Source organism: Pantherophis guttatus, chromosome 3 (assembly GCF_059756535.1).
Source record: "Pantherophis guttatus breed Tessera chromosome 3, ASM5975653v1, whole genome shotgun sequence".
NCBI classification, from domain to species: Eukaryota; Metazoa; Chordata; class Lepidosauria; order Squamata; family Colubridae; genus Pantherophis; species Pantherophis guttatus.
In genome coordinates, this window is record NC_142065.1 from 86620384 (window position 1) to 86639901 (window position 19518).

Below are 19518 nucleotides of genomic sequence, written 5' to 3' on the forward strand. Positions count from 1 at the left end.
ACCCGGTTTTGAGGAGCACTGCTCTAAACAGAAGGAAGTATGAGAATATTGCAGAAAAGGAAATGAAACTAGATGAGAATACAAAAACATAAATTAATTGAAATGGATCTTTTAAAAAAATTGTTATCTAAAAAAAAGAAACAGAACTAGAGAATGTTCTGAAACCTATAATTAGGGAAAAATCCACTGCTCACAATATTTTCTACAAAGATTAATGTAAAAAGCATCCATCTGGAAAAAAATGTATCAGGTTTAATAATTTGCTTCTATCTTGTGCTGTCCAGAATAAAGGATCATATCTAAATATTTCTGCAACCAGCTTACATTCTCAGCTCTCAAGTATGACTCCTATCATTATATGAAAGCAACAATATCCCTTAACAACAGGAAAACAGTGAACATCAAAACAAAATAAAGTATAGTCACTATTAGCTCTTACATCTGTTGCTAAATTCCAATGAACATATTTACAACTTCCAATATTTTCAATTTCCTATCATAGTAAAAAACTGTAACTAATTCCCTCCTTTATTAAGAATTCTATCAAGGTCAGAAGAATATAATCCAATGAAAAATAACAGAGAAAATCCTAGGAAATTGAAGCTTTCTTTTTTCACCACATACTGAAAAGCCATGAAAAGCAACATAAAAGGACTGAAAATGAGCAATTATATTTTAATTCAGATCTCTATAACCATAACCTTCTCTATGGGGGAAAAAGTGCAAAAATATGTAATGTTTCAAAAAGAGCAAATGAGTAACAGCAGTCATCAATAGTGAGTTTAAAAGCTACTGTTTTAGGTGCCTTTGGATTAAAAGAACCTATTTCATTCTGGTCTCTTTGCAAAGTATGGTATGCCATTTGTTACACAAGCTTTTGTTTGCATATCTGAACTAAAAACATGTCTTTACTTGTGCCAAAGTGGACGGTATTAAAGTAGAAGGAATCAAGATAGATATTTACAGAAAGTAGTAACTAATTTGAAAAGAATAGAAAAATGTTGGTTTTTACTGCATGGCTAAAATATATTTAATCTTCCAAGACTACAATATTTGAGCCATGATTTTTTGCTAACATCTAAATTTAAGATATAAGAATTTTACAAATCACTTACCTCAGTTGCTTTGCATAATTCTGTTCAATCTCTATCCTTTCTTTAACAAATTTTGCATATCTTTCCAGGAAATCAATGCCCCACTGTGTGTGCTTGTCTAAATTATCAAACTGATCCTATAAAATGGGAAAAAATGAGGGGAAAAAGAGAAAAAGTCATTATGCCAATGGGAAAAAAATCGCGAATTCAATATATGCTCTTTTTTTTCATTTACTAAAAACAAAGATAAAACACACAAAAATACCCTCATTAAAAAAAAAAAGAATCAGCAAACACAATCTTTAAAAAAAAAAGATGCTAGCGAAAGGACAGTACTTCTGAATCCTACTATGATCCCAACATAATCCAACTAACACTTTAAGAAATACTTGGAACCCTGACTCCAAGGATGCTGATATTTTGGCAATACCAAGATTATTAGAGGAGCAGTGTGGCTGTTAGAAAGTGACAGTCCAGGTTTGAGACCTGAGTTCCATGTGACAGGGTGAGCTCCCATCCTCATTCCAGCTCCTGCCAATCTAGCAGTTCGAAAGCATACAAATGCAAGTAGATAAACAGGTACCACTTTGGTAGGAAGGTAACAGCATTCCGTGACATCATGCTGACCACATGACCACAGAAATATCTTCAGACAGCGCTGGCCCAATGGCCTTGAAATAGAGATGAGCACTGCCACCTATAGTCAGCAACGATTAGCGGAGTAAAATCTGCAGGGGGAGGGACTCCATGGTTGTTAGACAAACTGTAAGGGCTAATGATGGGGGGCATTGTAGCATTAACTCTTGTAGTGTGCATAAGGTCATTCAGAAGGTATGCTAAGACTGTGTAGTGGTTGTGATAAATTCAATGATCATCTCTGCATACATAGAGTAAGGACATCACTGACTGATGAGCCATGGCAGCATTTGGAGAAATAAATTTATGTAAATTATTATTTTTACTTAATTTGATCATTTTTTTCATTCATTTTTTGATTCTCTTCAAACTGAATGCATACGGGATATGCAATAATAATAATAATCCTTTTCTATTTCCATTATAGTAGGCACTCACACATTAGCTCTTCTCTTTTTAGAGAAAATTCTGATGAACAAGATAATTTTTTTTAGATATTCTGAACTCAAATACAATACACTGTTTTGTAGAAAATGTATTTTCGTGTAATTTACTTAATTAAACCTAACTTTCCAAGTGTAAAACAGATAGCAGAATCAAAAGGATTAACATTAATCCTGAAAGGAGAGCAGTTGAACTGGCTGCTTTATTAAACCAGTATTAACAATAGCAATAATATGGTACTACATAGCAAAAATACTAATATCAAATCCATACTGTAATTTAACACAAATAAAAAAACACATGATCAGAATTAACTATCAGCAATATAAACAAATCAGATATAATATGAAAGAAGGCCGGAAGTACAGATGGCCAGTAAAACAGACAGCTAGGAAAGATAGCCTGGGGGAAACCCTAGAAAATGTGGTCAACATTGTGAAATATCCCCTTTCTTGTCCGTCTGTGAGAAATAAAGAAACTAATTCAAATGCTGATGAGCAGCACTTATCAGCAGTTCCTTGCTGGAAATCTCTGCAAGTGCTCTTTCTAATTTTGTACAATAATTATTTTGTCTACTCCTTGTACATAAGTGGGTCATAATTTTTGCTTTGATAAAATTAAGATATTGGGGATATGGCAAGAAGAATATATGCACTGCTCACTTAAAAGTCACATTGATAGCCTATGAATTTCGAAGAATAGCAACAGAATAAGCATAAACCCAACGAACCAATTTCTGAATATGAAAAAATTAAAAATAGGTCGGCTTCTTACAATATCAATCTTCAAAGTCATCTCATTTATATCCATCTTTCCAAAAAGAAGTTCCATATAAGCAGTCTAGAATTCCTTTATTGCAAATATCGACAGTTTAAATGTATCATCGAAGAAGACTTTTTAGGAACCTTTATACTATGATACATAAAAGAATCCAAACACAATCTAAAAACCTATAACTAAGACTCAATGCTACCAAGTCTGATTTAATCCAATTATAAATAAATTAGAAAAGAAGATAAATTTGGACATAGTTATGAAGCATAAATCATTATCTACACTACACAAACATCTTGGATTTATCATACCTACTAGAATATTAATATTTTCAAAATTTCTATTAATAAAAACAAAAACTTTCTCACAGGGGTGAAATGCTACCGGTTCGCATCAGTTCGGGCAAACCAGTAGTAATAAAAGATACTGGTTTGGGCAAACTGGTAGTAAAAAAAAGCTACCAGTTCATTTGAACCGGTATTTCCAACGATCAGCTGTGCCGCATGATTTATATTCACTAGACAGCAGGAAATCCTGCTTTCTAGCGAATCTAAATCACGCAGCACAGCTGTCCCCCCCCCGCTGTTCTATTTACCTTCAAACAGCTTCTTTCTTTGTAAGAAGCATGCATTTGGTGCGCACTACGCATGCACACAGCTTGTGTTTGGTGTGCATGTGCGCGCACATGCATCTGGTGCACACCACGCATGTGTGGGCAGCGAACTGGTGGCAATCTGCAGAGGATTTCACCACTGCTTTCTCAACATCTAAACAAATAACCTAGATCCAAACTACAATGAATTAATTCTATGGTATCATTTAGAAATTGAACAATATTAGCTTTCTGATGGATAAGCTGAATTTACTAAGGAAATTGATCTATAACTTGAATATATTATATATTTATCTGCTTAGTGAAATTAGTGTAAGAAGGCATTATCACATGTCTCCCATAAAGTAGGACCTTTTTAAATACGTATATTTTATAACAGTCAACCAGAAATGTATCAGGACCTACAGTTTCATAGTATCATATATTAAATTATATTTATTTTTTTCTTGAAAAGAAAAAGGTAACATGAAGTTGTAACCCGATTCCAATCTTTCAATCAATGAAAAAGCTGATAAAGAATTGGGACTATAGAGCCCTTTTGGTTATTAGATTTCAAAGGGAACTAATGCTAAGGGAACTAATACTGCTTTCTTAATTAAAATCTAAACGTGAATTATTTATTGGATTTCTTACCTTTCCTTCAAAATAAGGTTACACATGATGCTTATAAAGTTGTTATTCAGTAAAAGAGAGAGAGAGAGAGAGAGAGAGAGAGAGAGAGAGAGAGAGAGAGAGAGAGAGAGAGATCTGTATCACACAGAAAATGATTACCTAGCATAGAGACCTAACAATTTAACTTAACTACCTGTTGCTTCTTTCTATATGCAGTATAAAGAATATGATCTCAGTAAATGCTTCTGCTGAATCTCATAGGAAATTGTGTAATTGAATCATGGATGAAATAAAATAAATGTTTAAGAGAGTTCCTCCGCACCCATGTTGCACAAAGGCACGTTCCAAAAAATAACTATGAATATCAGAAACACAATAAAAGAGGGAAGCATGGCCAAAACCATATATATATGTATATATGTAGGTCTTTGGTTATTTGGGTTTTCTCCCGCGTAAAATTGGAAGTGTCTTGGCGACGTTTCGATGAAGTCTCATTCGTCATCTTCAGGCTGGTGTTTTCAGCTTCGTGCTTCTAGGAGCAATGTGAGATCGCAGGTGTTTCTTCCTTTTAACTGCTAGTGGAGGTGTGAACTGATTGGGTGGGAGCTTGGCTGTGTTCTGATTGGGTGGAGGTGTGTTCTGATTGTTTGGGGGTTTGGCTGTGCTCTGATTGGCTGGGGGGTGTTCTGTTTAGGTGGGGGCTTGGTTGTGCTCGTGTTAGTCTGAGTTGCAGGGGGATTTGAACTGGTGAGCTGCATTGCTGTTGTTTGGCTTCACGTTCGTGGTCGTGCCACATCTTCATGGTGGGTGTCAGTTTGCTTCATGTATGGATTGGAGGGATTTAAAGTGGCTAATGATGCAGCTGTGGTCTGGCTTCTGGTTTGTGGCTGAAAACACCAGCCTGAAGATGACGAATGAGACTTCGTCGAAACGTCACCAAGACACTTCAAATTTTACGCAGGAGAAAACCCGAATAACCAAAGACCTACATACAAATACCCGTGAAAACCTCAGAAAACAAATATATATATATATTCTTACTCTTCGTAGGATTTATGTGTGTTTTTCTTTTAGCCAGGTTTTTCCTACGTAACCAAGATTTTTCTGCAACCAACTCCACTGAGCTAGGGCTGCAGAAAAACCTTGGTTACGTAGGAAAAACCTGGCTAACACACACACACACACACACACACATATTCCAGTGAAGGAGAGGATGAGAGAACAAGGCTAAAATAAATAATAAATAATAAAACACTAGTAATTTTTTATCTGTACTTCCAAGCCAACAGTGATCACATTTGTTGCAAAACTACTGGACAAATAATAATTTGTACACCAACCGACAATGACTCTGGGTAGCTCACAACAATCAATAAAGAAAATTACAATAAAATCAATAAAGGATAAAAATAGTTAAAATAGTTAAAAGAAAACAAGGCATGATACAATGTCTCACTCTCCCCTGCCAAGGACTTGGGTGGAAAGACAGGTCTTCACTAATAAGCATACAAAGGAAAAATAAAAGAAATACTTCATCAGAAATGAACAAAAGGGGAAAGAAAAGGGAAATATCGCAGCCATGCTGAAGACTGCCATTTGTCATTCTTTCTAGTATTATGCAAATAAAGTTACAGTTAATAAATTGAATCACAGCCAGTACTATGTAAATACAATTACAGTTAATAAATTAAATCACATCTGATTAGTAAGGGGAAAAAACAAGAAAGTCCATGCCATGAACTAAACTTGGAAACTTAAATAATCTGAAAAAGGCATTTCTGTATTGTTGCCAACACACATGTGTCGGTGCAGTCATCATCAGGTGATCCCAAGACAATGGGTATTTTTCTTATTGATTTATCACCAAAATAAGGATCAAAGTATTGTCTTTTATCCAAACAGATTAAATGGAAAACTAAACAGTGTATCTCCATTTTAAGTAGTCTGGAGATAGGTACTGTTTGCTCTGAGCAGGAAGTCTCCTAGCCAATGATTAAAACATTTACTCTCTTCACCGTTAAGCTCTATTTAGATGAAATGTATATTTCAGGGAGAGAATTTTAAAATTGCAGCTATCACCATAGCATTCAAGACATTTAATAAGCTATCTGCTAAATATGCTGAATGTAGGCAGGCAGTTTCAATTTGTCATTTCAGCCACTTTGTGTTAAAAGCATTGCATCTGACAGGTAAATGCAATTTGATTTTACAAAATAGAACACAATAAAATTAATAGTGGAAGGTGAAGCAAAACATGGCTACAAAGGGAAACCTTGTTTTATCCTTGTTAACAATTCTAGCTCACATATTTGTACATTTACTCTCTCCACCACATAAAACATATATGACCAAATTTGTTCAGCTGCATTTTAATCAATCTTAACTACATGATTATAACCACTCATTTTTTTCACCCCATTGGAAGTCTGATCTCTGCTTAGGCATGACAATACTCTACTGATCCTAGAAGTATCTTTCCAAATAAAAAATGTTTTCCGCCTGTTTTTAATAGTTTCCCATATCCAATGTTGGCACTGAATATTCAAGAAATCAAATACAGTATATCCAGATTTCTAATCAGGGTGGATAAAAATCAATGATTTTTTTTTTAAAAAAATCAAAAAAATCAGATTTTTTTTTATTTAAATCGGATTTTTTGATTTAAATCGGATTTTTTAATTTTTATTGAATTTATTTTAATAAAAAACTTTTGGGGTAAAAATCTATCATAAGATAGTTTTCTATTTAAGATACATAAATAATTTAGTTTATTCAGCATGAAATGGATCTTAGTTATGTAGCACAAGGCTGTATATTCTGCAACACTGGGACTATCGGTGAGTCAGCAGCGGGTCAAAGAAGTAGCAGAGATGACAGTTGCTCTTTAAAAATTATGATTTAAATTGAGTTGATTTAAATCAAGTCTTTTTACTAGTGATTTAAATCATGATTTAAATCAACTCGATTTAAATCAAATCCACCCTGTTTCTAATGTTCATGAATATACTGCTCTGCAGTCCTGTTTTATTCTAAAGATTTCAAAATCCTTCCAAATGCAGAGGGAGTTCTCAGATATCTTTTTGGCAACCAATGTGTTTTAGGAATTGTTGCCATACAGTACTTGAGAAGAACTAGTTAAAAAGAAGCACTTTCGTCCATGTTACACAAATTTGTATTGATCACGTATTTCAAACAGTAGGTCTATTTTGTAGGTGGAAGTATGCCAGCATGCATAATGTTGAAACCAGACACACTATTTAATATTTAATCAACTACGATGACATTAGCTACCACCAATTACATCAAACAACTACTATTCTTGAATTTTTTGTGTTTAATTCTATCAGTGCAAACAGTGTAATTTTTCTGTTCAGCACAAACACAAATAAAAATAACCTTGCTCAAGGATGCATTATATACTGTGACAAAAAGCATAAAATATAACTACTTTCCTTTTTCAGTCATTTGGGAAATAGTCTGTACAAATAAGAGGTCTCTTTTATTGCATTTATAGTACGCAGAAGAAGCTACAATCGTGCCACAGCTTGCTGCCCGCTATCACCAACATGTTCATACTGAAAAATACTGGCTTGTGCTTTCTATATGCACACCAAAAGAAATTCATGAAAAATTATTAAAAACTGTGAACGCATCAAGCATCACACTTGTATAGCTCCAAGTAGCATATACAGGATTATCTCATTTATTCTAAGTATTATTCTATAAATTAGTATAATCTGGGGAGCGATTACTAGAACAAGATCATTTGGTAAGTTTTATGGATGAGCACACATACATCAAGGTCTTCTCAATTCAATGTCTATCACAGAACATTAATTCTCATATGAAATATGAAGTAATATGCAAAAACATTAAGAATAAGTATTACCACAAAAAAATTAATTAGAATGAGTGATAATAAAGATTAAAGTGGTAATAGTGCTATAACAGTCAATGTTGAGAAAGTAACATTAATTTAAAGCCCATCTAAAATCTGAGATGGATTAAGTATTTCCTAGTGAATACACTGAACATCTAGAGCAGGGGTGTCAAATGCTATTTCATTGAGGGGCGCAACAGGGCTGTGACCTTTGACCTCAGGGGACCGGGTAGGCATGGCTATCTCGACATCACTCGTGTTGAGGGCACCTGTGGTGGCCTGGGTGGATCCAATGTCTCCAGCGGAGGAAGGCAAGACCAGGGAGAGCGCCAAACCCTTGTCCTCCAGAAAAGCCTTGCTGTCCTTCTCAGGCCATGTGGAGGACCTCTGGATGGCGGCGCAGGCTGTCTAGAGCCCTAGGCAGCAGAGAGCAAGCGCCCAGCCTGGTCCTCAAGCTCCTAGGACACTGGGACCCCCACAGCCAGCCCTGCTTCCCCGAGGGGGTGCCAGGCTGTGCTTACCTCCTCCTCAAGGCTACTGCTGCTGTTCTCGTTCTCCTTGGCCAGGTTGCTCATGGTGTGTGCGGGAGGGCAAAGTGTGTGGGTCAGAGGGAAGCCCACTCCTTCTCCATGCAAGGAGACCTGGCTTTGTAACCAAAGCATCCTCAGTGATAGGATGGCAGACCACCAGGAGAAGTCAGGAGGCGGAGACAAGGGGATGGTGAAAAGGCAGTAGGGCTGCTAGTGGCCAAGTGCTAAGGCAGGACCTTCCTTCCTTCCTTCCTTCCTCTTTTTCCTTCCCTCTTCATTCTCTTTTCTTCTTCCTTCTTCCTTCCCCTCTTTCCTTCTTTTTCCTTCCTTGCTCTCTTCCCATCATTCCTTCTTTTTCTTTGTCTTTTCTCTTTCCCTTTCTCTTGGGTGCTCAAATGAAAAAGGGGAGACATTTCTCCTTTTATTTTGTTTTGCTTTTAGTTTGTTTTGCTAGCCCTCTGGCAGTGAAATCGGGGGGCCCGTTTTCAGCCACGACGGCCTCCTGCAGCCCTCTGGCAGCGTGGCCCCCAGGGCTCCATTTTCAATAACAGAGGGCTGCAGGAGGCCAGTACTTTGCTGTTTCCAGGGCAGCCCCGCGGGCCAGATCTAAGCACCTAAGCAACTATCTGATCATGCCAACAGATTCTCCATATCGAGTTAGCAGGATAACTGTTCTAAAATACAGATTTACTTTGCTAAAGAGTGAAGAAACTTCAATGCCAAACCATAAGATAAGATCAAAGAGCTGGAGACAGAGCTGAATGTGTAGTAGATACAGTTTAATACTCACATCATGTAGATATTTATAGCTTCTCAGTCCAATAGTAGGGTCCCTACTCATAAATAAGATGTCTGTCTGTGTAATTTATTTTCTGCCCATTTGTGGTTTGGGTATCACATAAGATCAGTGACAATTATTGCCCTGGGCCCTGGAGGGGGAGATCTCAGAAAAGACATAATCACTGCCTCCTTCCCAATCAGATTTCAGTAAGGTATTCCAGATCCACCTGCTCATCCACAACCAAATGTGACCCTCAATTTGTTATTTAAAAGAAGCAGCTTGCCCCCAAATCTCCAAATACCTGACCATCAGGAGCCAGGAATGGGGCAACTAGAAGAAAGTTGATAGAATTGTTTTGATCACCTTTGCCTTGGAATAGCAACCTTGGTGCTCATGCTTAATCTCCTTCAACCCATCCTGCTTTCACCCCAAGTCATGGTCAAATTCCATCCACATAAGCCTTATCAAAACTGTAATCTTCTAATCCACTCAACCACACAACAGCCTATCCACTATCAATACCACAAGCGGCACGTAGGATCAAAATAAACATGGTCTGACTAATTAGGCAGGCCACTCGGGCCAGAATAGAAACCACACAGTCAACCCCCCTACAATCTCAGCTTCCCTTATTCCTACAGAGTTACAGAACCAAATATAAAATAAATACAGCTTCCTGGACACTACAAGAGTTTTTCCTCCTGCAATTCCCATTTTGCAGGCTGGAATCCCCTACCCATACTCTGATTTTCCCTACTTAGGACTCTCTCTCTCTTGGATGGAGAGAGATCTTCAATGTCCTGCTGGCATCCACTAATTCTAGGTGGAAATTACACCAGTCACTGTCCAAATTATTTTCCAATTCACCTTCAACATCTAAAACAGCTAACAGCTAAAAATGAGTCTCCATTCCAGTTTTAACTCAGATGTCATTCCTAAGTTACTCAGCAAGACCTGCCCAGGATCCAATATCAATGACATCTCCAAAGACTCTTTCAATAACTGCTACTCTATAGGGTGATTCTTTAAAACTGTCAAGGCTGCCTTTCCAGATAGTCATTGGATGCTCTGATTGGAAGCTTGGCTCACAGCATGGGTATCTGTCTTGACAAGACCATCCGGTCATTGCTGTCATCAGTACTCTTATTTAGGTCCAAAATAATATTGATTATGTGCTGTCAAGTTGGTATAAACTATTAGCAAGCACATAAATAGATTTTCTTCAGGATCTGTCTCCCAACAGTACACCCATCACCCCTGTGATGGAGTCCATCCACTTTGTTGCTGGTTATCCTCTTATCTCTTTCCTAGTTATTCAGGGTTTCTCCAGACATATAGGTCTTTGCACACTGTGTTCAAAATATTATCATTTGTATGCTGGTTTATGACCATATTAAAGATTTGATTTGATGATCATTTCAGTCCAGTCACTTGTTCTTCAAGTGGGAACTCAGATGATTTATTTTCTTGACTATCCGTGATATTCTCAGGAGTCTTGTCCCACATCAAACTTCAAAAATATCAGTAATTGTTTTATCCCGTGTTTACTAAATAGCTACCAAAGGACTCATCACATAATTTACTTCTACCAGACATTTCTTCCTAAAGACCCTGGCTTATGGAAACCATAATTGTATATTTCTATTGTACAAAACTCTTTTATTTCCTTATGTTATCATATCCTACTCAAAAGGTCTTAACTACTACCCTCCAGTTGTATTTTCTGTTCTCCTTTAGGTCCGCAATCCCTGGCTTTCCATACTACAAAATAATAATTTAGATTTAGCTATGAAGAGGCATTGATTGCTTTGCAGGTCTTCTGGAATCTCTGTGTTGGCCTCTTATGCACAGCAAGATGGCACAGAAAATAACACTGTGATCTCTATAGGAAATACATTCTACTGCATTGTTTCCAGCTACGTGATCTTGCTAAGGAAACAATCATAAGGTCATCCAGACAATGTCATTCATTGATATGTGAACAGAAATATCATCAGAATTCAATACTGAGATTGCGGGCAGTTTCCAAGGATATTATGGTACCTGTCCATTTCTGTAGCTACTGATGCACTAATAGTTGAACAATGATTCATGACAATGTTCTATTCTATTAACCACTGGAACTGGGAAAACTACTACTATATTAGGAGTTAGCCTGTAAGTCTTATTTATATAAGCAATAACTGATTCTGCAAATATTGTATTGATTTCTAAATTAATTTATTTAAGTTATTAAGAGGACCTTTAGTTAGCAATAATTTATCCTGCAATGCGCAAAATCATAGTAGTAGCTAGAATGGAACATTCATTAAGCAAATTTGCTTTGTCCAAACCGATACTAGATTGATTTTAACAGTCCTTCCCTGTTCAGCAAATAATTGATATGCTTAAATGCTAAGGAGCAAACACTGTATCAATCAGTTTAATGAAATGCTTGGTACTCATTGTAGGTAGATTGTATGAAATACGTTTGTAAAAAAATAATTAATTTCTCTGCACAAAAAGAAAAAATGTGTTTTTTTTAGAGTTATGAACTATCTATACTAAAAAGGAGTCTACATATTTCTGAAGGTGGTGTAATTTTAGGGACTGGAAATATCCAACAGTTTTCAGATTTAGCAGATATCCAAAAATGATGCAATAGCTTACACATATTCTGTAGCAAAACAAAACTACAACTACGAGTCAAGATTTTGTACATTAGAGAACCAATTGTATTTGGCAATTATTTCAGTCAGAAAATCAACATTTGATGGAATCCTTCAGCTTCCATTATTTCCTCTTCTTTTACAACTATTATACAGCTGGAAGAACTGAAAATAATCCAAAAGGCTGAGTACAGAAACTATTTGCCAAGATACCACTGAATTAGAATCAAGTATAACTTTACTGTGTACATACCAATTAACTCACTAATAGCAAGTCACTCTAAAAACTACAATGGAACTTTCTTTTTCCAGAAAATGACTGTCTCAGCTTATACAGCACCCTTCAGTGAAGTTCTCCAAAATATTTATTTTAATTAAACTAAGGAATTCCAAACCTCATACTTCACCGATTCCCAGACCTATTTAACAGTAAATTGTATTTTTCCTTAATAGCCTGCTCCCTTAAATTTACATACAAGACATCTAGTAGGCATATATGACACTATCCTTTCTTTTTTAAAGAAACACAATATATAATGCTCTTATTGTTTTTTATATTTTATGTAAGCCATTAAGAGTCTTTTCAGTTGCAGTATTATAGGAATATATCTAGTAAATAAAATTAAGATAACTGGCAGTACTATAAATAGTATTCTTAATCCAGATCTCGCCATGATACTTTTATCTGCTAATAATGCTCTTCTACTACTTACAGTATAATCCCATACAACAGATATGCTAGTGGATTTTCTAAATCAACCTCAGTTTGGTTTTAGCCACTGTTTTGGGTTAATACAGCCCTGGTCACTTTGATGTCAGGAACTAGATGGGGCAGATGTCCCAACTAATTCTGAGGATTTTCAATTTCATAAGTCATAATATCCTTCTGAATCATTAAAGAATGGGCCTTGAAGATACATTTGATAGTGATCAGTCTTAGAAGATGACATTAAGGGATGCTTATTGAGCTCCCCGTTCACTGGTCAATAGCAATAATAGTTACACTTATATACCGCTTTACAGCACTCTCTAAGCGCTGCTTAGAGTCAGCATGTTGCCCCCAACAATCTGGGTTCTCATTTTACCGACCTCAGAAGGATAGAAGTCTGAGTCAACCTTGAACCGGTCAGGATCAAAGGAATCAAACTCTGGCAATGTGAGCAGAGTTAGCCTGCAATACTGCATTCTAACCACTGTACCCCACAGCTATATGATTCCATAGGATTCTAAGCATCCCCTATGCTATTTAGTATATGCATGATACTATTAAGAGGGTATAACTGCACGGGGGGGGGGGAAGGGGGTGTTAGATCATTATTATATGATGACACCTAACTCTTCCTCTACTAACTCTTCACCTCACTCCAAGAAGGCAATAAACTAACAGTGATACTACCAAGGTACAATGATGTAACATTCTCCTTGGAAAGAGTTATTAGCTTTGAGTTCTTTTGATTGAAAGAGGGGCATGTGAAAAACATCTAAATTTTATCAAATCTGGATTACTGCAATACAACAGGTCCAGAAAGCTGCAGTTTATTTGTTAATAGGAGCTGCACAGAAAGAATGTAAGTGAAATGAATGCATTATCTCTTACAGGGATGTCACCACAATTCAGCTTGCTGATGTTGATCTTTAAAGTCTTGCATAATCAGGATATTCCTCCTCCTTCTGCTCCCCCTCCTGTATAAATCTGACTGTCTGTCAGGCCCTCCTCTTATATATTTCAGGAGCTCCTCATATCCATCTCATATCTGGGAGAAAGTCTACACAGGCCTTGGAATGACCTTTTGGGATGGTCATTATTTTTCCTCATTAATAGCCTCTCAAAAACTGAAGCCCTTTCCTGCTTAGGACAGCCTTTAATATATAGTTCTATTGTTGTGATTTTCAAATTGTCCTTCAAATATTTCCGTTACAGTTCTGGTGTTCTCTGCCTCTTTGTTGTCTTAATTTGTCATGTTTGATTCTATAAATTGTATAAAACCAAATATCAGGATATATTTAAGTCCTTATGTTCTTAAACTCTCAAGTTTGGTTTTCCACTCTCATATTTCAGTCCATGTATACAGAAATACCATTCACCTCTTCATATATCTGAAGAAGCTGCAAATACATTATGGTATCAGTTAGTTTTAAGGTATGCCAAACTTATTTTTTTATTATTTTAATTTTCAAATGCAGAAATGGAACACCATTTTTCAAACTATTGCCTGAGAAGCAATTAATTGTTTAAAATCATAACATCTGAGAATGATTCACTTCTATTTCTAGAATTTATCTTCCTTGTTTTTTTCCACCTCCATTGTGTTCAGGTTATTTGAACATGGAAAACAAATGTTGAAAATGTTCTCCCCCTTTCTCTCAGTGAACGATAGTTAGTTTTAAATGAAAACAAACCCAGATTTTTTTACAGTGTGTCCCCCATTTCACAGCAGCCTGAGGAACAATTGTCCTAAATAGCTTCATAAAATAAATCGGCACATTGCTTCAGAAGATTTAAATAACATCTACAACCATGGGAATATTATTGCCAATCTGGAAAATTTAAAATTTAAGTATGGAAGGGGGGAAAAATCCTTTCAAGACTAATGATTCATTTTCCATGGAAACAAGATCAGAATATCAGATAGCCATTCAATCAGACAACTTCTGGGAAAATACTAATACTGTAACCTTAAGTTGCATGGAGTTAAAACAGCAATTGTCTGGTAAGATTCTTTTTTAATCTTATCATCATAGTTGGACTATTCTTGTGTGAGCAAGGCTTACAGCTAGCCATAGCTTACTCATTTGGAGAGAGAATAACAATTCCTTCAAAGTAAATAACTTGCCAAACCTGTCACTCAAGCTGTCCAGCATTATATGCAGCCAGGTTGGTAACATTTTTCTGAGCTATTTGTTCTTATCTGCAACACTAAGATAATTACTCAGTTTTAAAAACTGCTTTAAATAGCATCTCATTCAAGCTCTTTAGAGAAAAACCTTTATATGTAGTATTTTGCAGTATGCTCTGAAACTGATCTACATACTTATCACAGTTCACTAGTCTGTGTGACAGACAATTCCTAAAGAATTTACAGGTAGCCCTTGTTTAGCTACTAAAATTGGGATCAGTAAGTCAGTTCTTAAGCAAAATAGTCGCTAAGAGAAACCACTATTGTGCTTACGATGACTTCAGCTCTCCTTTTCTTTACAGACCTGCAAAGGTCATAAATGTGACGATTGATTGTGAATTTTTCATCACTGCTGTAACTGTGAAAAGTTGCTAAATGAGGACTACTTGTACTATGATTATATTGGGTTTGCTTTTACAAACACAAGTAGTCCTCATTTAACAACCTGAATTGGGACCAGAATTTCCATTGCTTGGTGAAGCAGTCATCAGGCAAAACATCACATGACCACATGATGATGGCAGTTCTGGTAGTCATAAATTGTAGTCATTAGGCCAGGATTATGCAGTCCAATAGGCAAGGGTGATGGTGATATTGAAGTACATGCTAAGGTTTTAAATGTAAGTGGGCTGCCAAAAGATATAATTTTTGAGAACCAGCCATCAATACTGTTGTAATTTTGAATGGAGTAAGGACTACCTGTACACCATTAGAAAAACCAGAAGGCTAGTTTAACTTTAAATATGCTTCAAAGATATAAGTTGCTTAGTTTCTCCAGAAACTATTCATTTAGTTTGGAAAATGTATATAGCTGCTTACTCCCTCACGGTGACTCTAGGCCCATGATGGCGAACCTATGGCACATTTGCCACAGGTGGCACGTGGAGCCATATCTGTGGGCACGCGAGCGTTGCCCTAGCTCAGCTCCAGTGCGCATGCGCGCAGGGGCCAGCTGATTTTCGGGCCTTTCTGGCCCACCGGAAGTCGGGAAACGGCTGTTTCCGGCCTCCAGAGGGCCTCCGGGGGGGGGAGGCCATTTTTGCCCTCCCAAGGCTCCTAGAAAGCCTCTGGAGCCTGGGGAGGGCAAAAAAACAGGCCTACCAGGCCTACCGTGCCATCATGTGCCAAAAGCAGGGGGAGTGCAGGGGGTCACACACGCATGTGCGGGTGGGGGGCAGGGCGAGGAGGGCATTGAATTATGGGTGTGGGCATGTGCGTGTGTGACCCCCACACTCCCCCCCCGCTTTTGGCACACGATGGCAAAAAGGTTAGCCATCACTGCTCTAGGCAGTTTACAGAAAATAAAAACACATTTTAGATGGCTGTCAGAGAAAATCTATCTTTGCGTGTTCAAGCAGCTATGAAGAGAACTATCATCAGAAACTATAAATTCATCTGTGAAAATGCAGGCCATTACAGTCATAATCTTATAAGCGCTGTCAGTTGGTTCCAACAGTTTACCACTAGTTGCAATTCTACATAGTCATAGGGATGCACAGAAAGCAAAATGACAAAACATGCATTGTGACGGAAGTCCTGTTCCTTTTGTTCATTTACTGCAACTTCATATTAGGAAAAGGCTGGTGTCACCAAGTTACAGCCCATGTTTCATCATTCTGGTGAAATCTTGGGATTTTACATTCATTTTTGTACAGAGTGTTATTAAAAAAACATCTCTCTATTTCTCGAATCAAGCTAAAAATACTTTTCAAATATTAAGTTATTTATTATACAGTGGCTGGGAAGAAATTCTAGTGACACCACTAGAAAGCTGACAAATGCATGAAGGCGGGATTCTCATATCACGTTAAGATAATTTTTTTAAACTTAAAGAGGCATATTGACAAAACCAAATTCCCATGTCATGATAAGACAAAGTAAAACAAAGCACAAAACAAAGGGCTGAAAACAATAAAAACTTAACCATAAGAAAACTGCCAAATGGACAAATTTCTTCTCTGCCTCTAGCAATTACTACCAACATGGAGAATTGGTAGTAATTGCTGTGTACAGGACAAGCTGCTTTCATAAACGAGAAATATCTTCTTCTGTTCCTGGATTTAAAAAAATGTTTTATTAATAAGATAAAATACAGGATGGTTTGCATTCATGAAGTAGATTTGTTAATCATGTTTATAAAACACAAGATAAGTACCAGCATATTAGCTCAAATATAGGCACTAAATTAATAAGGATGGGTTGAATCTTCCTTTCTTAAAAATCTACTGAAATTACAAAATAAAGTTTTCAGTGCAAATATAGAAATTAATGTGCACCATTTGTTGAAAAACTGCCTAGAGGGCTGTAAAACACAGTGAAGCAGTATATAAGTCTAAGCGCTATTGCTTTGAAAAACATACTCAAGAAGAAAGTGTCCAGAAAGATAAGAGGATTCAACATCACTGCATAGAATAAATATTTTCAGACTTCCCTATAAACAATTTGACCCGTTTCTAATACCACTAAAGCACAACTGAACAAGAGGCTATTTTGTCTTCATTAGCCAAACAGCTGAAAGTATATTTTATAGCTTACCAAAATTAGCGAAAATTGTTATCTTTATTACAGAGCTAATGTACAGATAATCCTTATTTAGCAACTTTTGCAGTTACAACCAAGATTAAAAAGTACTTTTGTGACCAGTCTCATTTACAACCTTCATAGGTCTATAAAGCAAAGGAAAGCTGAAACAATACCATAGGCACAGTTGCGGTTTCATTTAGCACCCACTGTGCTTAACAACTGAGTTGCCGGTCTCAACTATGGTTGGTAAAGAACGACTAGTTTTATCAAAATTTTATACAGGTAGTCCTTGACTTAGGACCACAATTGAGCCCAAAATTTCTGTTGTTAAGCGAGACATTCATTAATTGAGCTTTGCCCCATTTTATAACTTTTCTTGCCACAGTTGTTAAGTGAATCACTTCAGTTGTTAAATTAGTAACAAGGTTAAGTGAATCTGGCTTCCCAATGGCCTTTGCTTGTCAGTAGGTCACAAAAGGTGATCACATGACCCTGGGACACTGAAATCGTCGTAACAACCAGTTGCTAAATGTACAAATTTTGATCATGTGACCATTGGGATACTGTAACAATCATAAGTATGAAAAACAGTCATAAGTCACTTTTTTTAGTGTCGTGACTTTGAACGGTCACTAAACAAACCATTGTGAATTGAAGACTAACTGTACTTATTCCTGTGTATTTTTTTTAGACACATAAATAAAAACGGGATAAAAATCTGATAAAGCATATAAATAGTTTGTCCTTTCTTATGCCTGACTATGTTGGCCAACACATACATTCCCACATAATAAATTTAATAAATGGTGTAAAAATATCAGTATTTATCTGCAAAATATATACAAAAATATAGATAGAATATAAACTAAAATGTACCCCTTCCATCTATGTAATTAGGTTACTTTTTGTTCTTTATTTAAATGATTTGATAGCTATAACACTGCACTACATCCAAACCTTAATCAGGTAACTATTAAACAAATATCTGTACAGAATCTAGTCTTAAAAGTTTAATTTACATTTTGGTTTACATCAGATGAATGATGACATAGTTATTTTTAACAAAAAAATAGTTTTATAAAGTCACTATTTTAGATGCAAATGCTTTTCCTGAACTCAGTATTCACTCACTCAGTGTTTACTATAGATCCAAAAGAAAAAATTTATACATATTAGATAGTTGCTTCAGCATCTAAAAATACAGTTAATGTCTAAAGAAAGGGAAGATCATTCCTAAAGAATAAACATCAAATTGTCCAACTTTTTTTTCCTCACAGATGATAAACTCATTAAAGTGATTAAAGATTCTAATTAAAGAAATTTCATTTCATGTATACTTCAATTTACAATCATTTTTAAAAATGTTTTGCCACATTTCCGGACACATTTTCAATTTCCAGTTAATGTTAAGTGTGTCAGAACAGCTATACAAGTTACACTACTAAATTGTAAATTAGTAATACATAAAAATAAAAATATGCTTTTAAATGGACAATTTAAAATACAACTTGACAGGAGAATCAGGGTGGTGTAGTGGTTTAAAATGTTGGACAAGGAATGGGGGATGGGCAATTCTAGATTATCCTCAGCCATGGAAACTCAATGGGTGACTTTGGGCTAATCGTTGTCTTAGGCCAATATATGTGGACTTGATCTCCTGAATTAAACCTGGGAGGTAAATGTAATAAATAATCAGGTAATATTGATTATAATATTGCAGAAATCACCAAAATACAAATGAAAAACTACAGTATCATATTAAAGTTACTGCACACAATTTGGACAATGTTTTTGAACTGTGAGCCATCATCCCTAACTGGAGTGTTTTAAAGGAATCAGTTAATACTTGTGCAAAAGAAAACAATGTCAACGTTCCTATTCATTAACTGACTTCAATGTGGTTTCCTTGATGCTCTCTGAGCCTGGTTGTTTGCCTGTAGACGTTTCACTGCCTGACTAAGTAATATCAGTAAACAACCAAGCTCAGAGAGCATCAAGGACTCCACACTTCAACCCTGAGCTACATATATTCTCTTCTAATTAATTATGAATTATGAATCTATAAAGTTAAAATTACCACAGCCTC

The 19518-nt window shown here is 36.3% G+C and overlaps 1 protein-coding gene across 2 annotated transcripts in view; it reads right to left on the reverse strand.

Moving 5' to 3' along the window:
- FNBP1L (formin binding protein 1 like) overlaps positions 1-19518 on the reverse strand; it is a 59959-nt gene that overhangs the window by 37724 nt on the left and 2717 nt on the right. For both annotated transcript variants that reach the window (XM_087891113.1, XM_034437311.3), the window contains exon 2: positions 1116-1231. In XM_087891113.1, coding sequence (XP_087747239.1) covers positions 1116-1231 — 116 coding nt within the window. The remainder of the gene's footprint in view (positions 1-1115; positions 1232-19518) is intronic.